The sequence below is a fragment of the Phasianus colchicus genome, chromosome 22 (assembly GCF_987193195.1).
Source record: "Phasianus colchicus chromosome 22, bPhaCol1.hap1.1, whole genome shotgun sequence".
NCBI classification, from domain to species: Eukaryota; Metazoa; Chordata; class Aves; order Galliformes; family Phasianidae; genus Phasianus; species Phasianus colchicus.
The window spans coordinates 2,763,806-2,785,236 of NC_143457.1; the positions used below are offsets into that span (position 1 = coordinate 2,763,806).

The 21,431-nt window shown below is 47.4% G+C and overlaps 2 protein-coding genes and 1 long non-coding RNA gene across 12 annotated transcripts in view; 1 reads left to right on the plus strand and 2 right to left on the minus strand.

Annotated features, from left to right (window-relative positions):
• The window catches only part of TMCO4 (transmembrane and coiled-coil domains 4), a 36,880-nt gene extending 23,355 nt beyond the window's left edge, over positions 1-13,525 (plus strand). For 3 of the 5 annotated variants that reach the window (XM_031613681.2, XM_090123092.1, XM_031613685.2), the window contains exons 13-15: positions 641-758; positions 3,433-3,550; positions 13,097-13,525. In XM_031613681.2, coding sequence (XP_031469541.2) covers positions 641-758; positions 3,433-3,550; positions 13,097-13,525 — 665 coding nt within the window. Of the gene's footprint in view, positions 1-640; positions 759-3,432; positions 3,551-4,134; positions 4,504-7,643; positions 8,143-13,096 lie in introns of those variants that run through there. The other 2 variants (XM_090123095.1, XM_090123093.1) reach the window with 2 other exon arrangements.
• On the minus strand, positions 753-21,339 carry HTR6 (5-hydroxytryptamine receptor 6). 6 transcript variants are annotated; one of them, XR_016459416.1, is made up of 4 exons: positions 18,216-21,339; positions 16,193-16,351; positions 14,865-16,105; positions 753-3,106 (listed from the first exon to the last, which is right to left on the minus strand). XR_016459416.1 is itself a non-coding variant. In XM_090123099.1 (4 exons), the coding sequence occupies exons 1-3, from the start codon at positions 18,942-18,944 to the stop codon at positions 15,692-15,694; spliced, it is 1,302 nt and encodes a 433-aa protein (XP_089979225.1). In that variant the 5' UTR covers positions 18,945-21,339; the 3' UTR covers positions 8,179-8,584; positions 15,680-15,691. The 6 variants fall into 6 exon arrangements, 4 of the variants coding, with proteins under 4 accessions (XP_089979225.1, XP_089979223.1, XP_089979224.1 ...); XR_016459417.1 differs by lacking the exon at positions 753-3,106 and adding an exon at positions 8,179-8,584; XM_090123099.1 differs by lacking the exon at positions 753-3,106 and adding an exon at positions 8,179-8,584 and having other exon boundaries at positions 15,680-16,105.
• On the minus strand, positions 17,256-18,201 carry LOC149915255 (uncharacterized). Its single transcript, XR_016459418.1, has 3 exons — positions 17,795-18,201; positions 17,406-17,515; positions 17,256-17,278 (listed from the first exon to the last, which is right to left on the minus strand). It is a non-coding gene; the product is annotated as an uncharacterized LOC149915255 (long non-coding RNA).
• Positions 21,340-21,431: the final 92 nt, after the last annotated feature.

A 21,431-nucleotide genomic window follows, 5' to 3' on the forward strand; every position in this document is an offset into this window, starting at 1 on the left:
TAGGTCGCTCCAAAAGTAATGCCTTCTGTTTATTTCCATGGAAAATACAACTGCAATGAGCATGGCAACACTATTTGATAGAGCAAATTGATCACCACCACATTTTCGTCAGCACCACATCACCCATAATTGTGCAATTCAGGTTCAGTTCCTTCAGCTTCATTTTCATTCACTGGGTGCTGGCAAACCTGCGTATGATGTTCTTTCTCTTCCCATGTGAGCATTCATGGGATCCACCTGGTGCAAACTTTGCAATATTCCAACATTGCCACCATTGTTTCCAATGCATTAAAGGAGATATTCAGCTCCATACGCAGCTCCATGTCAGATGCCACTCTGTCAGGCTGCCCCTCTGCTGCCATCTGTTCCACTGTAACAAATTGTAATGGGATATTGGTAGAAGGTTCAACCTCTACTGTCATATCCCCAACATTTGCTTCTGATGTCATGGGCCAACAGAATAACATAGGAGACATTACTTTTGGAGCAGCTCTTGTACTACATAAGTCAACATGCCTATTCAGCAAATGGTGCCCTGTGCACTGAGGTACCTCTCAAGAAAATCAAACCAGTTTGATAGTTAGCAAATGCTGTCTGATCTGTTTTCTAAACCTGAGCTGTTCTGCTTTCACCTTAACAGACTCCCAAGGGATCATTGAAGATGTGGTTTTACTGGGAGCTCCAGTGGAGGGAGAGGCCAAGTACTGGAAGGCAATCACAAAAGTGGTGTCGGGCAGGATCATAAATGGTTATTGCAGGTCTGTATGCACACAGTGCCCTGCTTCACTATTGTAGTGTCACTTTGAAATGATTCTGTACATCTATCCCTTATAAATGTTTTGTGAGCACATTTGTTCAGCTGGTGAGTCCACTGATTGAGCAGTGCCTGAGTCTCTTCTCTCCAGAGGTCTCTCCTTCAGATTAGTTGGAGATGACAGTCTTCAGGAGACAGTTCGAGGCTGCTCTGTCCCCAGTTCTTGCTTGTTTGTGATGCACACTTACACTGGGAGGCAGAGGTTCTCAATACATAGGTCCTGTTCTTGCTACATCTAGACTGTTTCTGGTCAAAGTAGACAATGCGAACAAAAAATTTCACTTGCAGAGGGGGTCCAACTGGAATAGCTGTCACGAATTTACTAAGGATGTGAAAGAATAGGAAGGTTACCTTGAAAGTTAAAACCAGCCTTTAAAACTGTGCAGATAAGTGTGTGCAGAGGTGTGAGAGCTGCTGGGTGAGAAGAGGGAGATTCAGAGGCCAGAAGCAACTGAAGCAGCGTTGCAAAAGCTATTAAGAATTCAAGTGATGGTACCAAATCTAATAACTCTGTTTTGGGAGATAATTGTGACAAGAGCATCATTTACCAGCACAATTAGAAGAGGGAAATTAAAACGAAGGAATGAAGCAGGGAAGAGCATGGGGAAATAAATTGAGAAATAACTGGGCAAGAAGATTAGCAAAGAACATGTAACTGAGTAAAGACAGCTCTAGAGCCACAAGCCCTCAGATGAAGGATAGCTGAAATTCTGTTGGTCCTTTCCATATGCACATGTGTATGTATTACATGTGTATAAGATGAGAAATTAATGTGTTACTGCGCATCTAACATAGTATATTAATTTACAAAGAAGAACTAAATAAAAAGATTTAAGAGTATTCAAGATTATAACCCCTCCCCAAAATCATTAATCCCATCTGTCAGGCTGAAAAATGTTGCTTTTGTCTTTTTTGGATCACAGGACTTTTTATAGATGCTGGATGTGCACACCAGTTAAAATATTTCTTCATGTGACACAGGGAAAAAGCAATTGCTGCCTCCTCTCAATTGGTGACTGGGGACTTGGGAATGCTTCTGTGTTCCTCCAAGAAGCCATAAATTACAGCAGTTGCTGCACAGAGCTGCATTTGCCCTGGCAAATGTTGCTCCTCCGTGTGTTAAACAAGTATCTGTTTCAGTGCTAAAAGCTCAGCGTATCCATTTGCTGTAATAAAAAGGAAATCATTTTGTTACAGTTTCAAAGCCTATATGTGCTGTTGGAGCACTTTGTATGCTCCTATCTTTGTGTAAGCAATAATTTGGTTAATCTACCCATCCACTGAGTATTGAAGGAAAAAAGGTGTAGAAATCGTAGCATGCTGCCCACAAATAGGAAGAAGCAGGTGAGGAGACTGTCAGAAAATACTCAACTGCATCAGTTTTCTGCTTTGCTCTCACGTGCTGACTTTGAATGTTACTCTGTTGGCACAAGGGGCAGCCAGGGGAGGTTCTCTAGGTATGAGAGAGGACTGTACAAACATTTCTTGATAAAGCCCCACCTGAATCTCATCATTCTGTCTCTTGCTCATACAAATTTTGTCCTTGTTCTGTCACTTCAGGAGTAACTATATTTAGTTCACATGAATTACACTGAATAACACTTCTGCAAGATCAGATTTGGACACAATTTGTTGAGCTTCAGCCTGCTGCAGCTCATCTCTTCCAGCTTTGAAGTCTGAAAGGAGCCAGGGAGTGAAAGCCAGCTGTCAGGGCTGTCCCCCTTGATTTCACAGCAAGGTTACAAATTCCTAGTGGAAAACCTTAACCAAATTAGTTAAGACTCATTGAGCATGTCAAAAAAAGCCAGCCATGGGGTGACAGATCAAAAAGTGACTGTAATGCAGTGTGGATGTGCTGCAGAGATTTTGCAGAGCTCTGTGTAGACTTGACTCCTGACTTTTAGCTCACAGCATTTTGCAGTGAAAGGAGCAGCCTCATCTGCTGCCCTCCCAGAGTCTGCACACTGTTCACATCCACCTTAAATCTGCTCCACAGACTGTAGTGGTGTTTAGGTACCTGGGCTCTGCACAGAACAAGTGATGTATTTCCAAAGGATGCATCACCTCCTCTCTTCATCCTGTAGCCTACCCTGATACTGCCACAATGACTTACAGCAGTGCTTTACAGTAGAAACAGACCCTTCCTAGTATTGTCATTGAAACCACATATTTATACAGTACCTATAAATCAGGAACACACTGAGGAGCTTCACAGCCCATGTCTATGTCAGCAGCATTGGTATCGTTGGCCTCATCACATTTACAGCTCTCTGGAGCCTGGAGAACTTCAACCTATTAGTGCATTAAGAAGAGTAAATGTGAATGTATTGCAGTCTCCAGGCAAATACAGAAAGGGTCAGATTTTTAAACTCACTGAGTGTAATGAGACTGTATCTCCAAATCAGGATTTAACTAAGACTCACACTCTTACCTCCCAGGAGTCTGTCCTGATTTTGGCAACTGCTCTGATTCCTGTGTCTGACAAAGCTGCAGTGGGCATTGTTCCAGACTAGATTGTGCTTCCCAGCCCTTCTGTTCTCCCTGTGCTCTGTGTAGTCACATGTTGTGCAAGTTCAGCAACAGGATTTATTCACACTCTTCTTTTGCTCTGCTCCTAGGGGGGACTGGCTGCTGGGATTTGTATACAGAACCTCTTCTGTCCAGCTAAATGTTGCTGGCCTCCAGCCAGTCAACCTGGATGACAGGAGGATGGTAAACATGGACCTTTCATCTGTAGTAAGTACTACTTCTAGTCTCACTTTTCCCATCTGCCCTCACATTCATTGATCAGGAGAAAGTGTGATGCTGGGAAGGTAGGTCAGCAGCTGGGGAACGTGTAGCTCCAACGCGTGGCAGCAGAGCAGGTGCAGCCTACAGCCTTATCTGGATGGCTCCTCCAGCACAGTGCCAGTTCACACGGGGACAATTGCATAGCCCTTGTACCTTGGTCCTGGGCCACAATGACCCTGGTGCAAGAGACAGCTTGCACTGACAGCTCTGTGGTAGCAGTTTGCTGGTTTGCTAGGCTGCTGTGTTTTGGAGTATGTGTTTTCAGGAAGCAGGAAGTGTTGCTTCACCTGTTTCACCTGTGTGCGTGGTAGACACTTAGCTTCCTCAAAGCTGTCATTAATGATTAGCAGTATTCAACTTGATTATTGTAAGCAAACTAGTGATCTCAGTGCCTCATCGTTACTCATGAGTGAGCTCTTACAGAGCAGCTCATGCAGAACTTAGCTTCTGTCTTCATAATCACTGGAATCTTGGGCATGCAATCTTGTTTTCCCATATCTTAATGATTCAGCTCATCTTTTACTCTGCAGACTGGACTGGAGGATGCTCAGCACAAAGCTCAGGGCACATCCGTCGTCATTCTTCCTGCTGTGACCCTTCCTGCCTGTCCCCACAAGCTGGTAGCACTGTCAGTGTTGTTCTGGAGCCAAAGGCACTTTTAAATTCTTTCAGATTTTTTGAGAACCAGCCTGCTGAGCCTATAAATACCAAACTGTTACCAGCTCATTTCATTCATTATAACTGAGCTATGAGCCCTTGCCAGAAAACACAGAGCTTAATGCCATACAGATAAAATAAGAACTTCACAGACCAAAATGTGGGCCTCCCAGAAGGAAGAGGTATGGTGGAACCTTTTAACATTGGTCCAGCACTGTAGCTGTTCTGGAATCTTTGCACTTTCCTGGGTTGCCTTGGTTAGCATTTCCACACACTCCCACATTCATTTTTTTCACTATCCCTGGGATTGTCATCAGTCACTTGCAAGCATCTGTTGGTGGCATTAAGAGATAAATGGCTGAAGAAGCCAAACAGTGATGACACTGGGGTGACGTTTCCTGTTAGGTTCGTCCAGGTTGCTCTCCTCTCTTCAGAGCCCCTCTTTCTGTTGACCTTTTTCTTTCTGACCCTCAAACCCCCTGGAGTCCTGCAGACCTGACCCTGCCTGCAGCCTCTCCATTCTTCCCCAAAGGAACCATTTACCATTCAGCTAAATGAATCATGGCTGCAGAGCTGCTATCTACTGATCTTCTGCTGTTGTTCATCTGTGTCTGTGCTGCCTGATGCGAGCAGACAATCCCAGCACTGTTCTCATTTCAGAAAGAGCTGACACTTTCACTTCTTTAATCTTACTGCAAAGCACTGGGGGAAAAAAAGAGCAATTCCCACAGCAGGGAAAACCTGTATTAAGTAGGTGTCATTCTCTTGATCCATTTTCCAGAGCATGGAGCTTTATGAAAAGAAACACAGTGTGTTTTGATGAACATTTTAAAAGTAAAAAGAGAGAGCAAGAAGGGGAAGGAAATACTCAGAAGCTCTGTGTAAAAAGTGACAAGTAAGCAAGGATGGATCTTGCTGCAAATATAGTGCAGTTGCATAAGAGAAATATAGAGAGATGTTTTCTATAAATTGCAGAATACAAGAAATCTCCTTTACTAAAGAAAAAAAAACAGTCTTTCTGGTAGAGGAAACAAAACATAAGAACATCTACAGTAGCTCAGACTAGTATCCATCAAGCTCAGTATCCTGCCTAACAGAACATCCTCCTACAGAAATAGAGAAGATGGGTGAGGGAGGCACTGTACACCCATGGCAATGCATATTCTTATTTATACATGTAAATCAGGTATCTGCCTTGCAGAGAGCTTGTCATTTTGGTGCACATTTCAGAGAAATGAAGTGTAATGGCTCAAGTAAAGGACTAAGAGGCCTCTGTAGCATTCAGCTTCCCAGTAAAGGCTTTTTCTTTCTTTTTTTTTAAACCTAATTCCATAAAACATTTGGAGTTTCCTTTCATTTAGATGTCTTATGCAGAAAGATTTATAACCCACAACAGACATTTGATTTGAGAAAAGTCCTGAAGTGATGCAGAGACTCAATTGTTTGTAGAATGGTGTTGTTTGACAAGTGTTCCATGGTGAGTGCCTTCTGCTGTGGGGTAATTCATTGGAGCCTATTGCTTTGCTGCTCCCCCTTATGAGTTTTTCTCTTTGAGCTTTCACTCTCAAAACATTAAGAATAAATAGAATGGCTTGAGAAATGGACACATTCACAGCCCACAGAGATAGGGCTGCTAATGAGGAGACAGCTTGATGTGGTGTTTCCAGGGAGGGTGCTTGGCTGTACTTGCAAGAGTTTGTCTTGCTGGGATTGCAGAGGTCTCCGATGCATCCTGAGATCACTGGAAAAATGCAGTCAATTCTCAGTTTCAGTGGAAATTAAGCATCTAAAAAACAGGAGTGCTTTTCAATTAAGCTCTCACTGCTTTTGAGGAACAATAACGATGATTGTTAATTGCCTGCTTTTCAGCACAATGAGCAGGCGCTGGGATGAGCTTATCTGTCATGCTTTCATTTCTGTTTCTGCCCTCAACCCTCACAGACCACCCTGGGGCTCTGCAAAGGACCTGGAAAGACCTGCAAAGAGTGGCTGCACAGCCACCCATCTGCTGAGGGACCTTCATCAAGGACAGCTGCAACAGTGAAGTCCTTCAGGTCCTGCTGAAATGCAACCAGGGATAGGAAGGGATGAGCAGTGATAGAGAAATAAAGCTTGGGTGATGCAGGGGTGCTGAATGTGAAAGTATTGTACAGACAGCTTCAGTATTTCATCATCTCACAGTCTGTCCAGGATGAACAATAGTCTGGGCCCAAAGGGCTTGGTTCTCTTTGCATCACAATCTTCCAAAGAGTGGTGGAGAGACCTCGCTCTGAACACGAGTTCACCTGTGAGGCATTTCTGGCAGGTCTCTCTTGATTAGTATGTGTTGTTTTATTTTCTGGCTGTCAGTAAAAAAAAATGAAGGAAGAATGTTCTCCCACTCAGCAAAATGCAGTTATAAAAGCCTTCCTAATGGTTACAATGGGACTGATTTGTTCAGTGGATTTATTTGACGGCACCTGTTAGGGATACCAAGGAAGTAATTGAGCTGTAATGTATTAGATTGATTGCTGTTTGTTCAAGTGGGATATTGTAGATTACATTTTGCATTAACATTTGAATACTGCAGCACTGCTCAGAGTCAGAATGCAGGCAGAGCATTTTTGCAGAAGCTCACAATTCAGGGAAGGGTGCTTCTGTTCCTCTGGGCAGTTCTACTGCAACAGAAACAAGAGATGAACTCTCAAGCTTAGGGCAACAGGAATGCATGACTGGAAGTCTGCTAGAGAGCATGTTGTCAGCTAAATTCTCCTTTCTGTGCTTTTCATTGACATGGTGTGTGAATGGCAGCTGCTCAAATCATGCTGGAGCTCATAAATTCCTATAAAGGGAACAATAGAAACGCCACCTGAGATTAAACCCCTCCTTGCTCAAGCACACAGCTGGATGGAGCTGTGGTTTGTACAGCTCACAGACACAAGTACTTTTTTTTATCTCTAGAGCAGTTGCTGTAACAGTACGTAGCAGCAGAACGTGCTCACAGCCATGTTCTCCAGCAGCATCTCTGCATGACAGAAGGCAAAACAGCAGAGCTCGTTTTTGGAACAGTCCATGTCTTACCTTGGCACACCTTTGCTTCTTTTCTGTGAGCCACCTCAAAAGCTTTCTACCCATTCTTTGCTGTCTTTATGACAGCAATTGAAAAACAGGAATAACTGATCTCTCTTCCAAAAGCGCTCTCAGAAGAGGAACTTAGTGTTCCTGTTAGAAGGGAATGCAAACAGACTCCAAACGGTCTGGCCTTCAGCCAGCCAGGTACAGAAATACCAGAAGCAGATGACAAGCCTGAATCTTGTGAAATCCAATTGATTTGGCACTTGTGATGTTCAGGCGTTTCCCCCAAAATGCTTTGAACTGTTGTTTGGTTTTCTTTTATTTCTAGTATTCCCAAGACTTGAAGCAAAGAACTAATTATGACTGCAAAATGAGGATTAATTGAGAGCACAGGGGAGTTGGAAATGCAAAAGGTTGCCTGTTCTTGTTATACCCTTATTCCACTTGTTTCAAATGAGCAGTGCCACCTCCCATGGTAACAGGAATGAAGAGGATCAGAAGAGCAACAGCGAGGTGCAGAACTTGGCTTCGGACAGTGGCTCCTGGAGAGTGTTCTCTCACATCTGCATACAGGAAGGCAGACAAATCCAGTCCTCTTCATGGTGTTATGGGGAACTGATTTTCCCTGAAATAATTCCTTAGTGTCTCCTCTTTAGTCTCACAAGGTTTTCTTCTCAACCTATTCAGCATCCCAAATATGTTTCTTTTCTTCTCATCCCTTTGTCAGCTGGCAGAAGGGAAGTGCTGTTGTTGGTGGTGCTGGAACAGTTCTTTGGTGGCCAAGTTTGATGATGATTTCTTCCCGGAAGGATGTGCATGTCTTTGTGAAGACAAGTCTAGTTGTTTGCTAGGCTGTAAGGCGTATGTTCCTCTATTATTTGGGCTGCACTGGGAAATAAAAGCTCACAGAGATGATTTCTTCCTCTTCATGTGTCCCTGCAACCCTGAAGTTGTCAGGACTTAGTTTTCAGTGGTGTCTCTTGCTGTTGAAAACATTTGGGAGCTCTGACAATCAAATCATATATTAAATACATGTTAAATATGTTTTACCTTTAAAATTCAAGCAGTGGGCACTGATAATGTATTGAAACAGAGGAAGGAACTGAAAGGCTTTCTCCAAAAAAGTGCACATTGAGCCATTAATAACTTGCAGTTTGTTTTCCCTTTGTGGCAGATGAAAACTCAGAGTGGTGTCCCTCCTTGCTCCATAACAGATGCACTGCTTAATCTTGATGTACTCCTTGGAAGGCAGGGGATATTTAGCTGCTCCTAAAAGGCAAAGAGAACCATTTTGAAGTACCCTATAAAAATTTGTTCTCATAAAGGCAGACAGCACAGACTCTGTTATTGACAGATTCATAGTGAACAGGTTCGTAGCTGTAGATTTTGCAAGCAGCCATCCCAATCACACAGCCATTACACAAGGAAAACTGCCAGTGAAAGCAGTAGAACTTTTTCCTAAGTTGTGTTAATAATGTTTGATTCTGGAAGAGCGGCTACACAAAGTACAGTCAGGTGGATTTAGGAGAATTTAGCTTCCTGTTTCTTGTGTCCTACCTGCTGGTGGTTGAACCCATGTCTTAAAGCCACCCATTCAAAGTTTCAGTCTGGCATGGGAGACAGTAAGGACAAGAGGCTGTAATCTGCACCTTGAGGATGACACTAAAGTAGCACAGCTCTCACTGAATGACCCATTAAAAGAGAGAGGGCAGTTTGATTTCTGGCAGTGCAGAAGTGGGTGTTGATGTAAGGAGGAGAGTTATGCCCTCGTAACCCAGGTGTTATCTTGAAAGCTATTATCACTCTTCAGCCACTATATCATTTCCTCCTTTCAGTATGTACAGTCATTTCCATCAACAAAATGGGAGCAGAGGGAAATGTGAGCCATTGCCCCAGCGTAAGTGCTTGGGATCAGTACAAGTCTCATAAATGGTGAGTCTTTTTGAGCAGTCTGAGGCAAAGCACATGTCAGGAGCTGCAGGAAAAGTCATTTAGCAAATGGTGCAGCAAGAACTCATTCCAACTCATTGGAACTAGCCAGGTCCATGCTTATTTCCAGTACCACTGAGCATAAGTCATGATTTGATTTCCTGGTCTGAGATTTGGTAAGAGATGTTACCTGTGCTACAGGCAGGTCAGGAAGAGGAGGAGCTGGGGATGCCCTTCAGAGAATGCTGAAGCGTGCTCTGCAACCCAGAGCTTAGCTGGTAAAAACTGATCTCATTCCATGAAGCTGAAAGTCTGGTCTGTTTTGGTAACGTTTCACTTCCAGATCTCGTGTATTCCTGGAGGAAGAAGGGGAGAGGAATGGTGATGGGTCTTTGTCAGAGTCACAGGGGAGGAGTCTTCCCTTGCTGCAGGCAGACACTGTTACACCATCCGGATATGGAGACTTCATCTCATCTCAGAGTCCTCATTTGCAGAAACTGAGCTCCTCTAAAACTTCTCCATCATCCTGACTTGATCAGTGTTGGATAGCTGGTGGACTGCTATAGTTTATGGTGTCAGATTTCTGGGTCTTCCAGATGCTTCAGTACATTAATCCAGCCTTTATTTTGGGGCATCTCTTTTCCTCTGAGGTCTAAGAGATTATGTTCAGACCATTTCCCAGCTATAATTACATGCATGGTGTATTCCAGGCCTTTAAGACATTCCTTATACCATCTAATTTAAATACCTTCTACTTGACTTAGCACAGACAAACAAGTATTTGATGACACCCACAGTAAGAGAAAGTGGCTTGTTTAGTGATAGTGATATGGCTGGAAAGACTCAGTGTTCACACACCACGTAGCTAAAGCTCTCCATCATAGTGTTCTTGGAACTGGCAGAGGTGGGTTGAGAGGTAAGCTATGTAAGTTTCTTGGCAGTGCACAACTCCAAACAGAAAAACAGTGCTCACCCAGAACTGCCAACGTCGATGTGTTCCCACAAAACAAAAAAAACACAGATGAAAGTTATGGCATTGGTGTGAAACTGGCCTGAGCCCACAGTTACAGCGGTGAGAACGATTTGGTCAGTGAGTTGTGGCTGAAAGATGATTGCATGTAAAAATTGCTGTCTTGCTCAAGAATTGTCACTGAAATTAAAGCAGAACTTTTACCACTTGAGCTGGGGAATTATTCAATTCACAAGCATTGCACTTGTGCAAAGGGATGACTTAGAAGCAAAGCCTATTACCTCTGGCTGAATCATGCTCTAATCCTTATTCCATTAGTTATTCAGAGCAGGAATAGAAACATTAAAGAGGAATAATGCAAGAGACATTGAGAGTCTTTTCAAAATAACTTCAGCTCCAGAAAGTTTTCCAAAATATAACTTGTTGCAGATGTCAAATCTACATTTTTTATTAATCCATTTAAATTCCAGCTTCTGAATTACTGGTCACTGTCCTCTCTTCAGGAGAACATTGTTTCCAAAGAATGAATACTGGAAAATAGTGTTTCTGTGGTAACTCAAGCCAGTCACAGCCTCTTTCAAGGTTTGTTTGATGTTCTGATGGTCCTCATGATGGGAATCCACTCTTCCACTGGCTTTTGCATGCACTCCAACTCCAGCACCATTCCTCTGGCTGAGCAGTGTGAGGTTGCTAGGTCTTTGCCATAAGCTTCCAGAAAACACTGAGGAAAACAGGAAATTTTGGCAAAACCAAATGTCCTCTATCAAGCAGGGTACGCCCAGCACTCTGACAAGTGGGAGAAACTCCAAGCCTGCCAGCTTGGCAAAGGTGCCTGCATTTTAATTGATAACCAGCATAGCTTGGGAACCCTGCCATCAGCCAGACCTTGCCACATATGGAAGCAGAAAGCTGCATGGGTTTTGAGGCAGTATCCATGACTGAGGATTTTTGGAAAGAAGAAATAGAGGCATTTGAGTTTCTTCCCTTAAAATTGTATTTGTCAGAAGGAAATCCTGTGAATCGTTCACTGATGATGCCAAAATGAGGAAACTCTTGATGTTAAATTGAAAATCTTCCCATCGCTCTCTGAATTGATGGCGCCTTCCAGCTGACTGATAGATCCACCTGAATGCTGTTACTGTCTATAATCAAATTGTACCAAATTGGTGGTATAAATATTTGGGTTGTGTCCTCCAGTGACTCAAAGCACCATCAGAGGGGAGAAGTCACCTTAGCACAGTGATAAACCTAACCCACTGTTTTCATTTCCTTATAACAAGCATAAATTTGTTTGCTTTGGTTACAAGAGCACTTTTCCATTCCTTTTGTTTTGATGTTCCTCCTGCACTTTGTTCTGACAAAGAATCGAGCAATTGTTTATTTCTCTTTAAAGATTTTATTGTCCATTGCAGTGTAGAAGTTCCAAGCACACCCAGAAGAAGCATTCAGCTCTTTGGACAGCAGATGGAAACAGGCTTTTGAAAAGTAGAATTGCTCAATTTTCCCACTAGGATGCCTTCACAGCTTGGAAATAGCAAGGAATTTTGCTTGCTGTTCTGTTGGTGATGGTTCAGTAAGATTCCAACCACTAAGATCATCTAGTTCAGCCCTCAGCCCTATGCCTATGACTGCTCTATGTCATGGCACTCAGTGCCACTTCTACCCCAAGCACTGACCACCACAGGTCGACTGTAATGGCCGTAGGGGTTTCAGAACACAGCAAACCAAGAGATCCAGCAGCCCTTCCCAGCCAGTCTGTTGCGTTCTTATTCTCTCCACCTTGTCCAACGCTGTGCTTGTTTCCTTCTTTAGCACCAAGCTCTGCTGGGGGGCAGTAAAAGATTTGTACTTTTGGGGAGAGCATCTTAACAACCAGTCCACGAGACCCTCGATGGTTATTTTAATTAACTAATCTGTTCAAAACATCAAGAGCTTATTGAGCCATCTGGACTGATTAAAGTTGCATATTGCATTACTAACGTGCTGATTAAATCCTTCATTTTGCTCCAAGTCCTAAGTGCCTCCAAATGTTACCACTCAGAGGCTGCTTCACGCAACTGGGTAGGAGCTCTGCGTTCTGCACTGTGCTTCCAGCTTTGGAGATCTGAAGGCTGCTCTGTAGAAGGGTCTTGGCTGTAGTTACCTCTAACATGGGGCTTGAACAGGACACCTGAATCAGAAAGGGCAGCTTCTGCCTTTAACACATAACAATAATTACCATTGCAGAGGAGGTTTTCTCTCCCTCCTGTGCCCTGACACGAAGGACACATTCCTAACATCTGTATCAGAAGGGTTTATCTTATCATGGAAATCACCCTACAGATAAATGTCTGGTTATTTGCAACAACATACTGCTGGTTTTAATTTGGTTTATGAACTTAAAACCTCGTGGACTCCCAGTTTTATATGGGACAGATCAATGCACATTTAAATACTACCTTGTCTTCCAGCCAACACACTCAGCAGTTGTTGCTTCAATTACTTTATCTCAATATAAATGAGATGTTTGCTTTTACAAGGAAGCTGAGGCACGGGGAGGGTGTGTAATTTAACAGAGAACAGGGAGTTGAACTGAGTCAAAGAATCTCCTGCTTGGAAGTCTGTCACCAGGGCAGATCACCTCCTCCTTTACCCTCATGGCGCTCAGAGTCTACTCTTGTCGCTCTGCACTTAAACATGCATTCCTCAGGGGTAAAGCGATCCAGGAGCACAGCCATGTAGGGTTATTTCCAGAGAATACCACATTCTTCAGACCTATCCCTTTCAGCCTGTTGGAGCTGAAGCCAAATCTCATGGCAATGGTGGCTTTTGGGATGGAGGACTGGATTGAGCTGGGTTCCCTGTAGCTTCCTCACTAATTGCACTCCTCCTGTTGCTTGTAGGTCAGTGGCCACCTGGACTACATGAAGCAAATGGACATGATTCTAAAAGCTGTGGGCATTAAAACCAAGGAGTGTCAGCAGGAGGAGAAGGGCAGCACCAGACTTTTCTCCCCTCTAGCCAAGAAATCACAACGGGCAGCAGGCAGTGAGACTCGAGAAGAGGAAAACACTGTGCAGGAGGAGGATGGGGCTGACAGTGACTGCCAAGTACCCACAACCAGCACCAGCATGAGCTCTGCACTAACAAAGCCTGTGAGTGCTGAAATGAGCAGCAACGATAACCTGCATCCAGGAGATGATTCCTTGGCCAGTTGTGCTCACCGACAAGATTCCCCTGGATCTCTCTTGGCAGAGAGCTCACCTCCCTGCCCAGCTTGCCCCAGCAGTGCCAGCAGTGCAAAGCAGGCAGCAGGTGATAACACAGACTGAACTGAATCTCCAAACCTTCTCTCCTCACAGCCCAGCTGCCATGTACATTGTGCCCAGCATCAGCTGCACGGAGCCAGCCTCAGCCTCCTGTCCTACAAGTCTGCTTCCCGTGCAGGATGTGAATTGCTGCCCTGCAGCTCCCAGGGCTGCTGTGTGTCTGGATCAGAGGCAGCAGAACCATCAGCGAGCCCACTTTGCCTGGCCTGTGTGGAGGCCAATTGCAGCTCTTTGTGACGGGCAGGGATGCTCAGCCAGCACTAAAACTACTCTCACAGCACAATCAGTAGAACCCACAGAGCTGTGCTGGAGATTTCAGGCCCTGCTGAGGGCCCAGCACATGGCATCACAGCGTCACTGGATCACAACTCAGAGCAGTCTCCCACAGCATCTCCCACTGACACGAAAAGGCTAATTCTGGCCCAAATCAGCATAGTTCCTCAGGAAGCAGTGGCAATCCCCTCATTGCACAAGCTCTTTTATTCTTGAGGAAAGCAGCTGCCACCATTGGGGATCATTTTTCTGGTACTTAGCTCTTGGGAAAGCAGGTGGCTCTGTGGGTGTCTTTAAGCATGTTGTGGAGAGGGACTCATTACTAGGTCATTAAAAGCATTTTTCCACTTCAGCTCTGCTAAGCAGGAAGGTGAAAGGCTGAGAGCCTCTGGCTGCCCTCCCCGCTCTGCTGCAGGTTTGCTAGCATGGCTCTGACACTTTCCAACAAACAAGGTTGTTTTCCTCCCTGCAAACTGAGGGTGATGAGTGTCTGGGACCTCATTACTACTAGGAGCATGCTTTAAGTCCCATAGGTGAAAGACAGCAGAAAACAGAATGGGCTTTTTATGACTTACTGCTTTGTGAAGCTTTTTCCCTTGCAAGCCAGCAACACAGAGAATTTCTTCTTGCATCCCACACACATCTCCAGCCTTAAAAGCCCCCTCTAGTTATATTTTTAATTGTTTTAAAATAAAGCTAATATGTGGCACAAAATAAACATAAACCTGTTTGATTTCTCCCTCCTTCCATAAAGTGAATTGACATCCACTCCTTTTTTCCCCAGTCTCAACCTGGAGGGACTCAGCTTTAGACAAGGTCCTTTTCTGACTGATTTTGCTGCTCAGCCCAAGAAAATGCAACCTAGCAAGAACATGGCAAGAGGATAAACTCCCTCCTCTGGGATTTTCAGTGTTATAACAAGTGCCATGTGGTACAAATACCTTCCCACCTCCTGATCTGGAATGTTTCATTGACTCAGTGCAATTTTAGCTTGTGATTTTGGTTCACTGGGAGCCCTCCCTGTACCATCAACCTCCCCTTTCTTTCCCTAGCTTTCCATACACCTTACCTCTGGATTATTTCTCATGCAGTCGAACACACAGCACAGCAACACAGGAAGAAAATGAATGAGACTTCGCCTGGCATGCGGTTTTCTTCTCCTGGCCTCTGATGTTGGAGGGATGCTTGGGGTTCACTTGTGCAAGCGTGGGCTTCAGGAGGGCAGCCAAAACCTCCTGGTGGAGTACCAGTCCAGGAAGGGCACAGCAACAGCCTACCAACCCATCTCTGATCTGAAAGGCACTTGAGGAAGTATTAGCTGAAAGAATTTGTTGGTGTTTATTAAGTGCCTGCTGACTGCATTGGAAGAAAAAAAAAAAAAAGGATTTCTAACGGCATCGTCTTCAAATTGATGGATTGTCAGAGCAAAGTGTGATGGCTGTATGCCAGAAATAGGAAGCTGTAGGATGAAAGCTAAAGGGAAACTTATTTCGTTCCTTACTACTGTCAGGATACCCATGGAGCTACAAACAAGCTGAACACCCACGCCCGTGTGGAATATCCAAAAAGCAGCAATGAACATTTTGCATCAAATTTAATCCCCCATAGCGCAGACTGCTCATGATTAAATAGGATGGTTTCAGCGTGCTGCAAGTCACTGCTTTCACAGGAAACTGACAGATACAGCCCAGATCAGGCGAGAAAATTAAGCCCCCAGGGGACATGATGTGCTGTGGACTGGAGCAGCCCCGAAGATTGTCCGTGTGTCACAGGACGTGCTTCCCCATCTGTTTCTCTCCCCTTGGTGTGAGTTAGGGCCGACCTGCTGGGCTGTACAAGCAGAAGCTGAGCACCTCCCCTGGGCTGAAGCACAGGGAGACTTACCCAGACTGGCACTCAGGCCACAGGGGTGCCGAGCTGCCGGTGCTGCAGCTCCAGCTCTGGATTTTCCATCTCAAAAAGGCTGACCATGCGAGCGCTGGGGGCTGGCAGGACACCTTCAGCGGCCGGCAGCAGGCTGTGTTCATTTGCCACCACCTCAGAGACAACGGAGTCGGTCTCAGCCTGCAAGGTGAGGACATTCTTGAGGGACGTGGCCGCACGGGGCCCGCTGTTGGAGTTCCTCATGGAGAGAGAGATGGCGCTGGGCCGGGGCTCCCCAGTGTGCCGGCAGCAGGGCAGGTATTTGCCCATGGCTCTCTTGAAGTCCCTCATGAAGAGCGGGTAGATGATGGGGTTCATGGTGCTGTTGCAGTAGCCCAGCCAGGTGAGCACATCAAAGAAGCCAGCCGGGACACAGTCACACACTGCCTGGAGGGAGACAGAGAGGGTTAGCTGCAAGTTCCACTGAAAAAAAAAAGCTCTTTCTGCCAAAAGAAAACCCAAGAACTTGCTTACCTGCGTCACATTGGTGACAAAGAAGGGGAGCCAGGCCACGAAGAACATGCCCAGCAAGATGCCCAGTGTCAGGCTGGCCTTCAGTGCCTTCTTGCTGTGCTTGTTGGCAAACCTCCTGCTCTCGCTGCCAGCTGCAGGCTGACTTGGGGCATGGGGAACCTGCAATGAGAGTTGGTGAGTAAGAACTTCTCCCCAAGCTGGACCCTCCTGCCCAAGGGAAGTGGCATTTGGTGCTGCAAATCCTGCAAGAAAATCCCACTATTATATCCCTTCTGGCAGAGGCAGGAGGATGGCCCACCACCTCTGTACCATAAATCAGGAAGAGGAAGCAATAGAAAACCTCAACATTGAGAAGATTATTTTTTCCCCTGTAAAACAGGAGCTTTATCATTAAGTTACTTAGGAAACCCAGCTCAGTCAGAATAAAGCATGCCCTGAAGAGGCAGCTCTAGCTGCTGATTAGAGCAGCAAAATAATTATATTTTTAAAAGTGGGACGTCAAACATTTCGGCCTACAAACACCATAACTAACTCAGTTCTCTGTCCCTTATGCAATCTTAAATTAAATTACTATCTCAGCTCTCTGCCATAATTAGGTGAGGCCCTATTGCCACTCAGCTTCCTGCTGAAAAAGAGAACGAAAATCCATTTAAAAGCTCAAAGGCTCCCCAGCTGACACAGCGTTTTCAGCTGGCCACCAACCTGAGCTGATGCAAGGCTCCTATTAATAACCTACAACCTGCACCCTGCTGGGACACTTGCCTCATTTTAATTCTGCTGAAAAGTTGGTGGATGGAGGCTTCCCTGTGGCAAAGGAAAGCACCTGGACATCCTCTGAGCAGTACAGCAGAGGGGACATGTGGCTGTGATGAGTTGGGTTGGGTTTGGCTGGATTTGGTTGAATTGGGTTTGGCTTGGTTGGGTTTGGTTTGCTCTCCAGAGTCTGAAAACCCTTCATCCAGAGGAAAAAAAACAAACATGTTTTGATATTGCCTGCTTCTCCTTTGATTCTCATTTTCCTTTTCAAAGTCTGGTACAGCTCATCGTGCGCAGGAGGGCTGGCTAGGTCTGAGTCCTGGCTCCTTTCTTAAAGAGAGAACAACAAACCAAATCAAGGTACTTAAATGCAATTAAGTTTGTCTTTTCCTGTAGGATATGAGGTCAATAAAGCCTATTAGAAGGAATTAAAGCTGTTAGATTTAGTGGCAATTACCTTCTCCTGGAGATATACAGACAGCCCCAACTGCAGCCACGCTTTGGTTGCAGGAACCCGCATGCTCTTGCTTAACCAGCAATCTCAAGTAAGGAGGTATCTTGCAGTTCCTATTGTAGACCAGGTAATAAAAATAGAACCTGGATGTGCAAAATAAGGTGCCCTCCAGAATTTCCTATTTGCTATTTAAACTCCTTCTCCCCCATACGTCTCACACCCACCACAGCCACGATTTGCTAGTTGAAAGATAAGATTAAAACCCTTTGGGATGACACAAGAGGGGGGTGAAGCAGCATTTATTTTGTACCACCGAGCATTTTTGCATCTGAATTTATTTCTCTGCTTCTGCTCACGCTGTTCCTGTGCTCCTGAGCAGCTTCAACACTCACCATCACTGGGATGAGACGTGGGCACCAGCGAGCACACCGCAGAGCCACCGCCCTCCCTCTATGGAGGTGGGTGTTGCCCAAAATCCCCATCCAGTTGCCAAATCCCCACTCCGGAGATGCTGCTGATGGCTGGCAGTGATGGGTTTGCTGTTTGCAAGCTGCAAGAGTGTGACGAGGGCTCTCTGCTCCTGTCCCATCACAAATGCAGTGAGTGCATGGCTCCCCACTGCACACCTCCTCTCCACAAGGAGCCCACCTGCGTTCTGGGGCTGTGGCACGGCACATGGGAACAAGGCACATGCTGGAGCCTCCCATACTCAGATTCAAGCTGCGTGGACTTCCCAGCCTTCCCTTCTCCCTGGATCCTGCAGAGGACACCGTCACCATTTCCCCACCACCCCGCCCAGCTGCAGCCCTTTACCTGCTCCATGCTCTCGTCGGTGGTGGTAGTGGCCACGTTGGAGGCGAGGGAAGCCACCTGCACGGCTTGCTTGCGAGCTGCCAGGAGGATGCGGCAGTAGGTGAAGGAGATGGCAGCGGATGGGAGGAAGAAAGTCAGGCAGGAGGCCACCAGGGCGTAGGGCAAGCTGACCACTAGCCGGCACTGCTCCTCGTCCCCCCGGTAGGTGACATTTGGGGACCAAACCTCGAATTCCAGCTTGTGCCAGCCCAGTTTGATGGGCAGGAAGGAGGCCAGCGCAGCCAAGGTCCAGGTGGCCAGGATGAGCCAGAGGGCCCTGCAGGATGTCATGCGCAGCTTGTATTTCAGAGGGGAGATGATGAGCAGGTAACGGTCCAAGCTGATGACGCAGAGGTTGAGGATGGAGGCACTGCAGCACATGACGTCGAAGGCGTACCAGAGGGAGCAGAAGTCTCCCCTCAGCACCCAGTGGCCGTAGAGCTGGTTGAGCATGGCCGGGGGCATCACCACCAGCCCCACCATCAGGTCGGACATGAAGAGGGACACCAGGAAATAGTTGGAGGTGTTGCGGAGGGAGCGCTGGGTGACGATGAGGAGGATGAGGAGGAAGTTCCCGGCTGTGGTCAGCAGGATGATGAAGCAGAGGAAGGCGGCCATCCAGCTGCTCCCCACCAGCAGCGAGCGCTCCCCCAGCACGCTGGCATTGGGGGACCCCAAATTGCCCTCCATGAGGAGAGGGGCAGCGGGGCTGGCTCTGCAGCTGGGGACCTTCTCCACCTGTGCTAGGTGATCATCGCAGGGGCCAGCTCCAGGGGAAGGAGTGCCATCTCTCCGCCTGTCCTCCTTTCTGCTCTCCTCCTCTCCCTCTCTTCCCCCACTCTCTCTCTTCACTGGCAATCAGGGCAGAGTGACATTTCCAGGAGCCGATGAGCAGCAGCAAGGTTCTCCTCCTTGTTACTCACAGCCAGGCGTCTGCTCGTCCCTCCGTGCAGCCCGGACAGCGCTGCTGGACGCCGAGGATGCCGTGGGCACCGGAGGAGCTCTGGACGGGAGGACGCGCCGGACTCTGTGATGCTCTGAATGCTCTGCACCAGGGAGTCAGACGGACCACGCAGCGCTGAGGATGCTCAGCTCTCAGCTCTCACCTCTCCGCTGTCTTTGCCCACCTGCAGGGCTCTGCCCCACCGACCTCCTCCGCGCCTAAGCTTCGCTGCTGCAATCAGAGACGGCGAGGAGAGGCAGAGCAGCCCTGGGGTGGGCACGGGGATGCTCCCAGCCACGCTCAGACGCGGGGAGGAAGATTCAGGAGCACGGGAAGCCGCCCGGCGGTGCCTGCCCCCCGGCAGAGGTGCGTCGGGTGTGCAGGGATGTGTGTGAGCGCGTGTGCGTGCAGGAGCCAGCCAGACTTTTACCTGCTGCTCTGCGATGCACAGCGCAGGATGCAGAAATGCCGATTCGGAGGAGGTGGGGCGGAGGGGAGAGGAGGAGATGAAATGAAATGAAATGCTAATGAAAACGGGGATTTGGGCTAAACTCTGCGAAGTGGCAGCCAGAGAGTTCCCTTCTCTGCCTTAAAGAGACAGCCTGCACCGTGCTCTGTCTCCCCTTTGCTGTGCAGCCCCCCATGCTCACTTTGCAGGCCAACAGCGATCTGCGGCTCAGCTCGACCTCCAGTGCTGAGTGCAAGGTTCCATCCTCAGTGCTGATGAGAGCAAAATATTGCATAACCAAATACAAAGCAACAAAGCCTGCATCCAGTACCTGTAGCTGCCCTCTCACAGAAGCCAGAGGCATGCAGAGGGCTGGGCAGGCCCAGGGCAATTTGCCCCTTTGATAGCAAGGCCGAGGACCCTATGTGCTCCAGCAGCTTCTTCATCCCATCTTCCAGAAGATGCTTCCAAATCTCCAGGTGCCATCATGCAACCTAAGCTCCCACCTCCACCTCTCACAGTCAGTACCTCCACGTGCTTGGCAGACACTGATTATTTTCTTCTCGTTGCTGGAAGGGTTTGTCCTTCAAACAGGCTCAGGTCTCACTGAGGGCACCGCAGCCGACAGCACCGACCCCAGTGCTGATGGAGAGATGGGACACCAGAGGGATGGTGGCCAGAGCAGCAGCGAGTTGTGAGGATGTGCTGTTTGACCCTAACACACTGCCTGTGATACCAGTGGGAAACAAGAACATGAATGAAGGGAAGGAACAGAACTTTATCAAGATCTGCTACGCTAATCTGCTTTTCAACAACTCTGTCCCACTTTTCCTAGCAGCTGAATGGGCGTGCCTGGCCTGGATGCCATCTGTGAGCAAGACAGAAGGGAGATGCATAGCAGGACTCATCTCTGTGCATGGGGAGCACGGTGCTCCCCCCCGCAGTGTGCCACTCGATATCTGCTCAGGGTGAGCTCTCCTGGGTGCCTGCATGTGGCATCTGCCCCTTTGCATCTGCAAGATCTCCTCCTGGGAGAGGTCCATGCAAACCTCCTCCATGCAAACCTCCCCAGCCACCCCTGCGTCACGCTGTCCTGGCAGGCAGCCCGGGGCAGAGCAAGCACACGCGAGGCTCTGATCGCAGCAGGAGGTTTCTTTAGAAATGCGTTTGTACCAGGAAAGCCTCACTTCCTCGTCCCATCTGTGCTGGGAACAAGCAAGGAAACCCACCCCGAGCCCACGCTGTGGCGGCCTCCCAGCTGGGATAAATCACTGCAGCAGCACACGTTTATCCCAGCTGGGCCACGCTGCTGCTCGGTGAGGAAGCACGATGCCCTGCTTCCTTCTCAGCACCGCTGCACCCCAAGCTTGGAGCATCTCAGCTTCACCGCAGAGCTTCTGCTCCAGAGAAGACTGAACAAAGCCTGAGCAGCTGAGCATGCTGCACTCCTTCCAGCAACTGGAACCTTACGTGGAGTCCTGGTCCAAGCTTGCCTTCCTCCGGCCCAGAAGCGCTCCTGGAGGCCACGAAACGTGCTGGATCGAGAGTGTCACCTAGTGGCAACAGAACCGACCAAGGTCGCATGAACCCGCAGGGAGCCCCTGCACAGCCCACGCGAATGGAACCAGAACTGCAGACGCGGGCCAGGTGCTGCATCCCTGCGGTTGGTTTTTCCTTTCAGCAGCTCTCCCTGCTCTTGAAGGGAAGGCAGCAGAAAGCTGAAGGGAACCGAGGCTCTCCTTGTGCTCTCCTGCAGCACTGCCTGGTTCTGACATCCAGCTTGCTG

Excerpts from the sequence above, each read along its gene's own strand:
- HTR6 (XM_090123099.1), bottom strand. The coding sequence starts at position 18,944 with ATGGAGGGCAATTTGGGGTCCCCCAATGCCAGCGTGCTGGGGGAGCGC. Across the intron at positions 16,352-18,215 it reads CCGACGAGAGCATGGAGCAG|GTTCCCCATGCCCCAAGTCA; the intron begins GTAAAGGGCTGC and ends CTCTCATTGCAG. Across the intron at positions 16,106-16,192 it reads TTGTCACCAATGTGACGCAG|GCAGTGTGTGACTGTGTCCC; the intron begins GTAAGCAAGTTC and ends GTCTCCCTCCAG.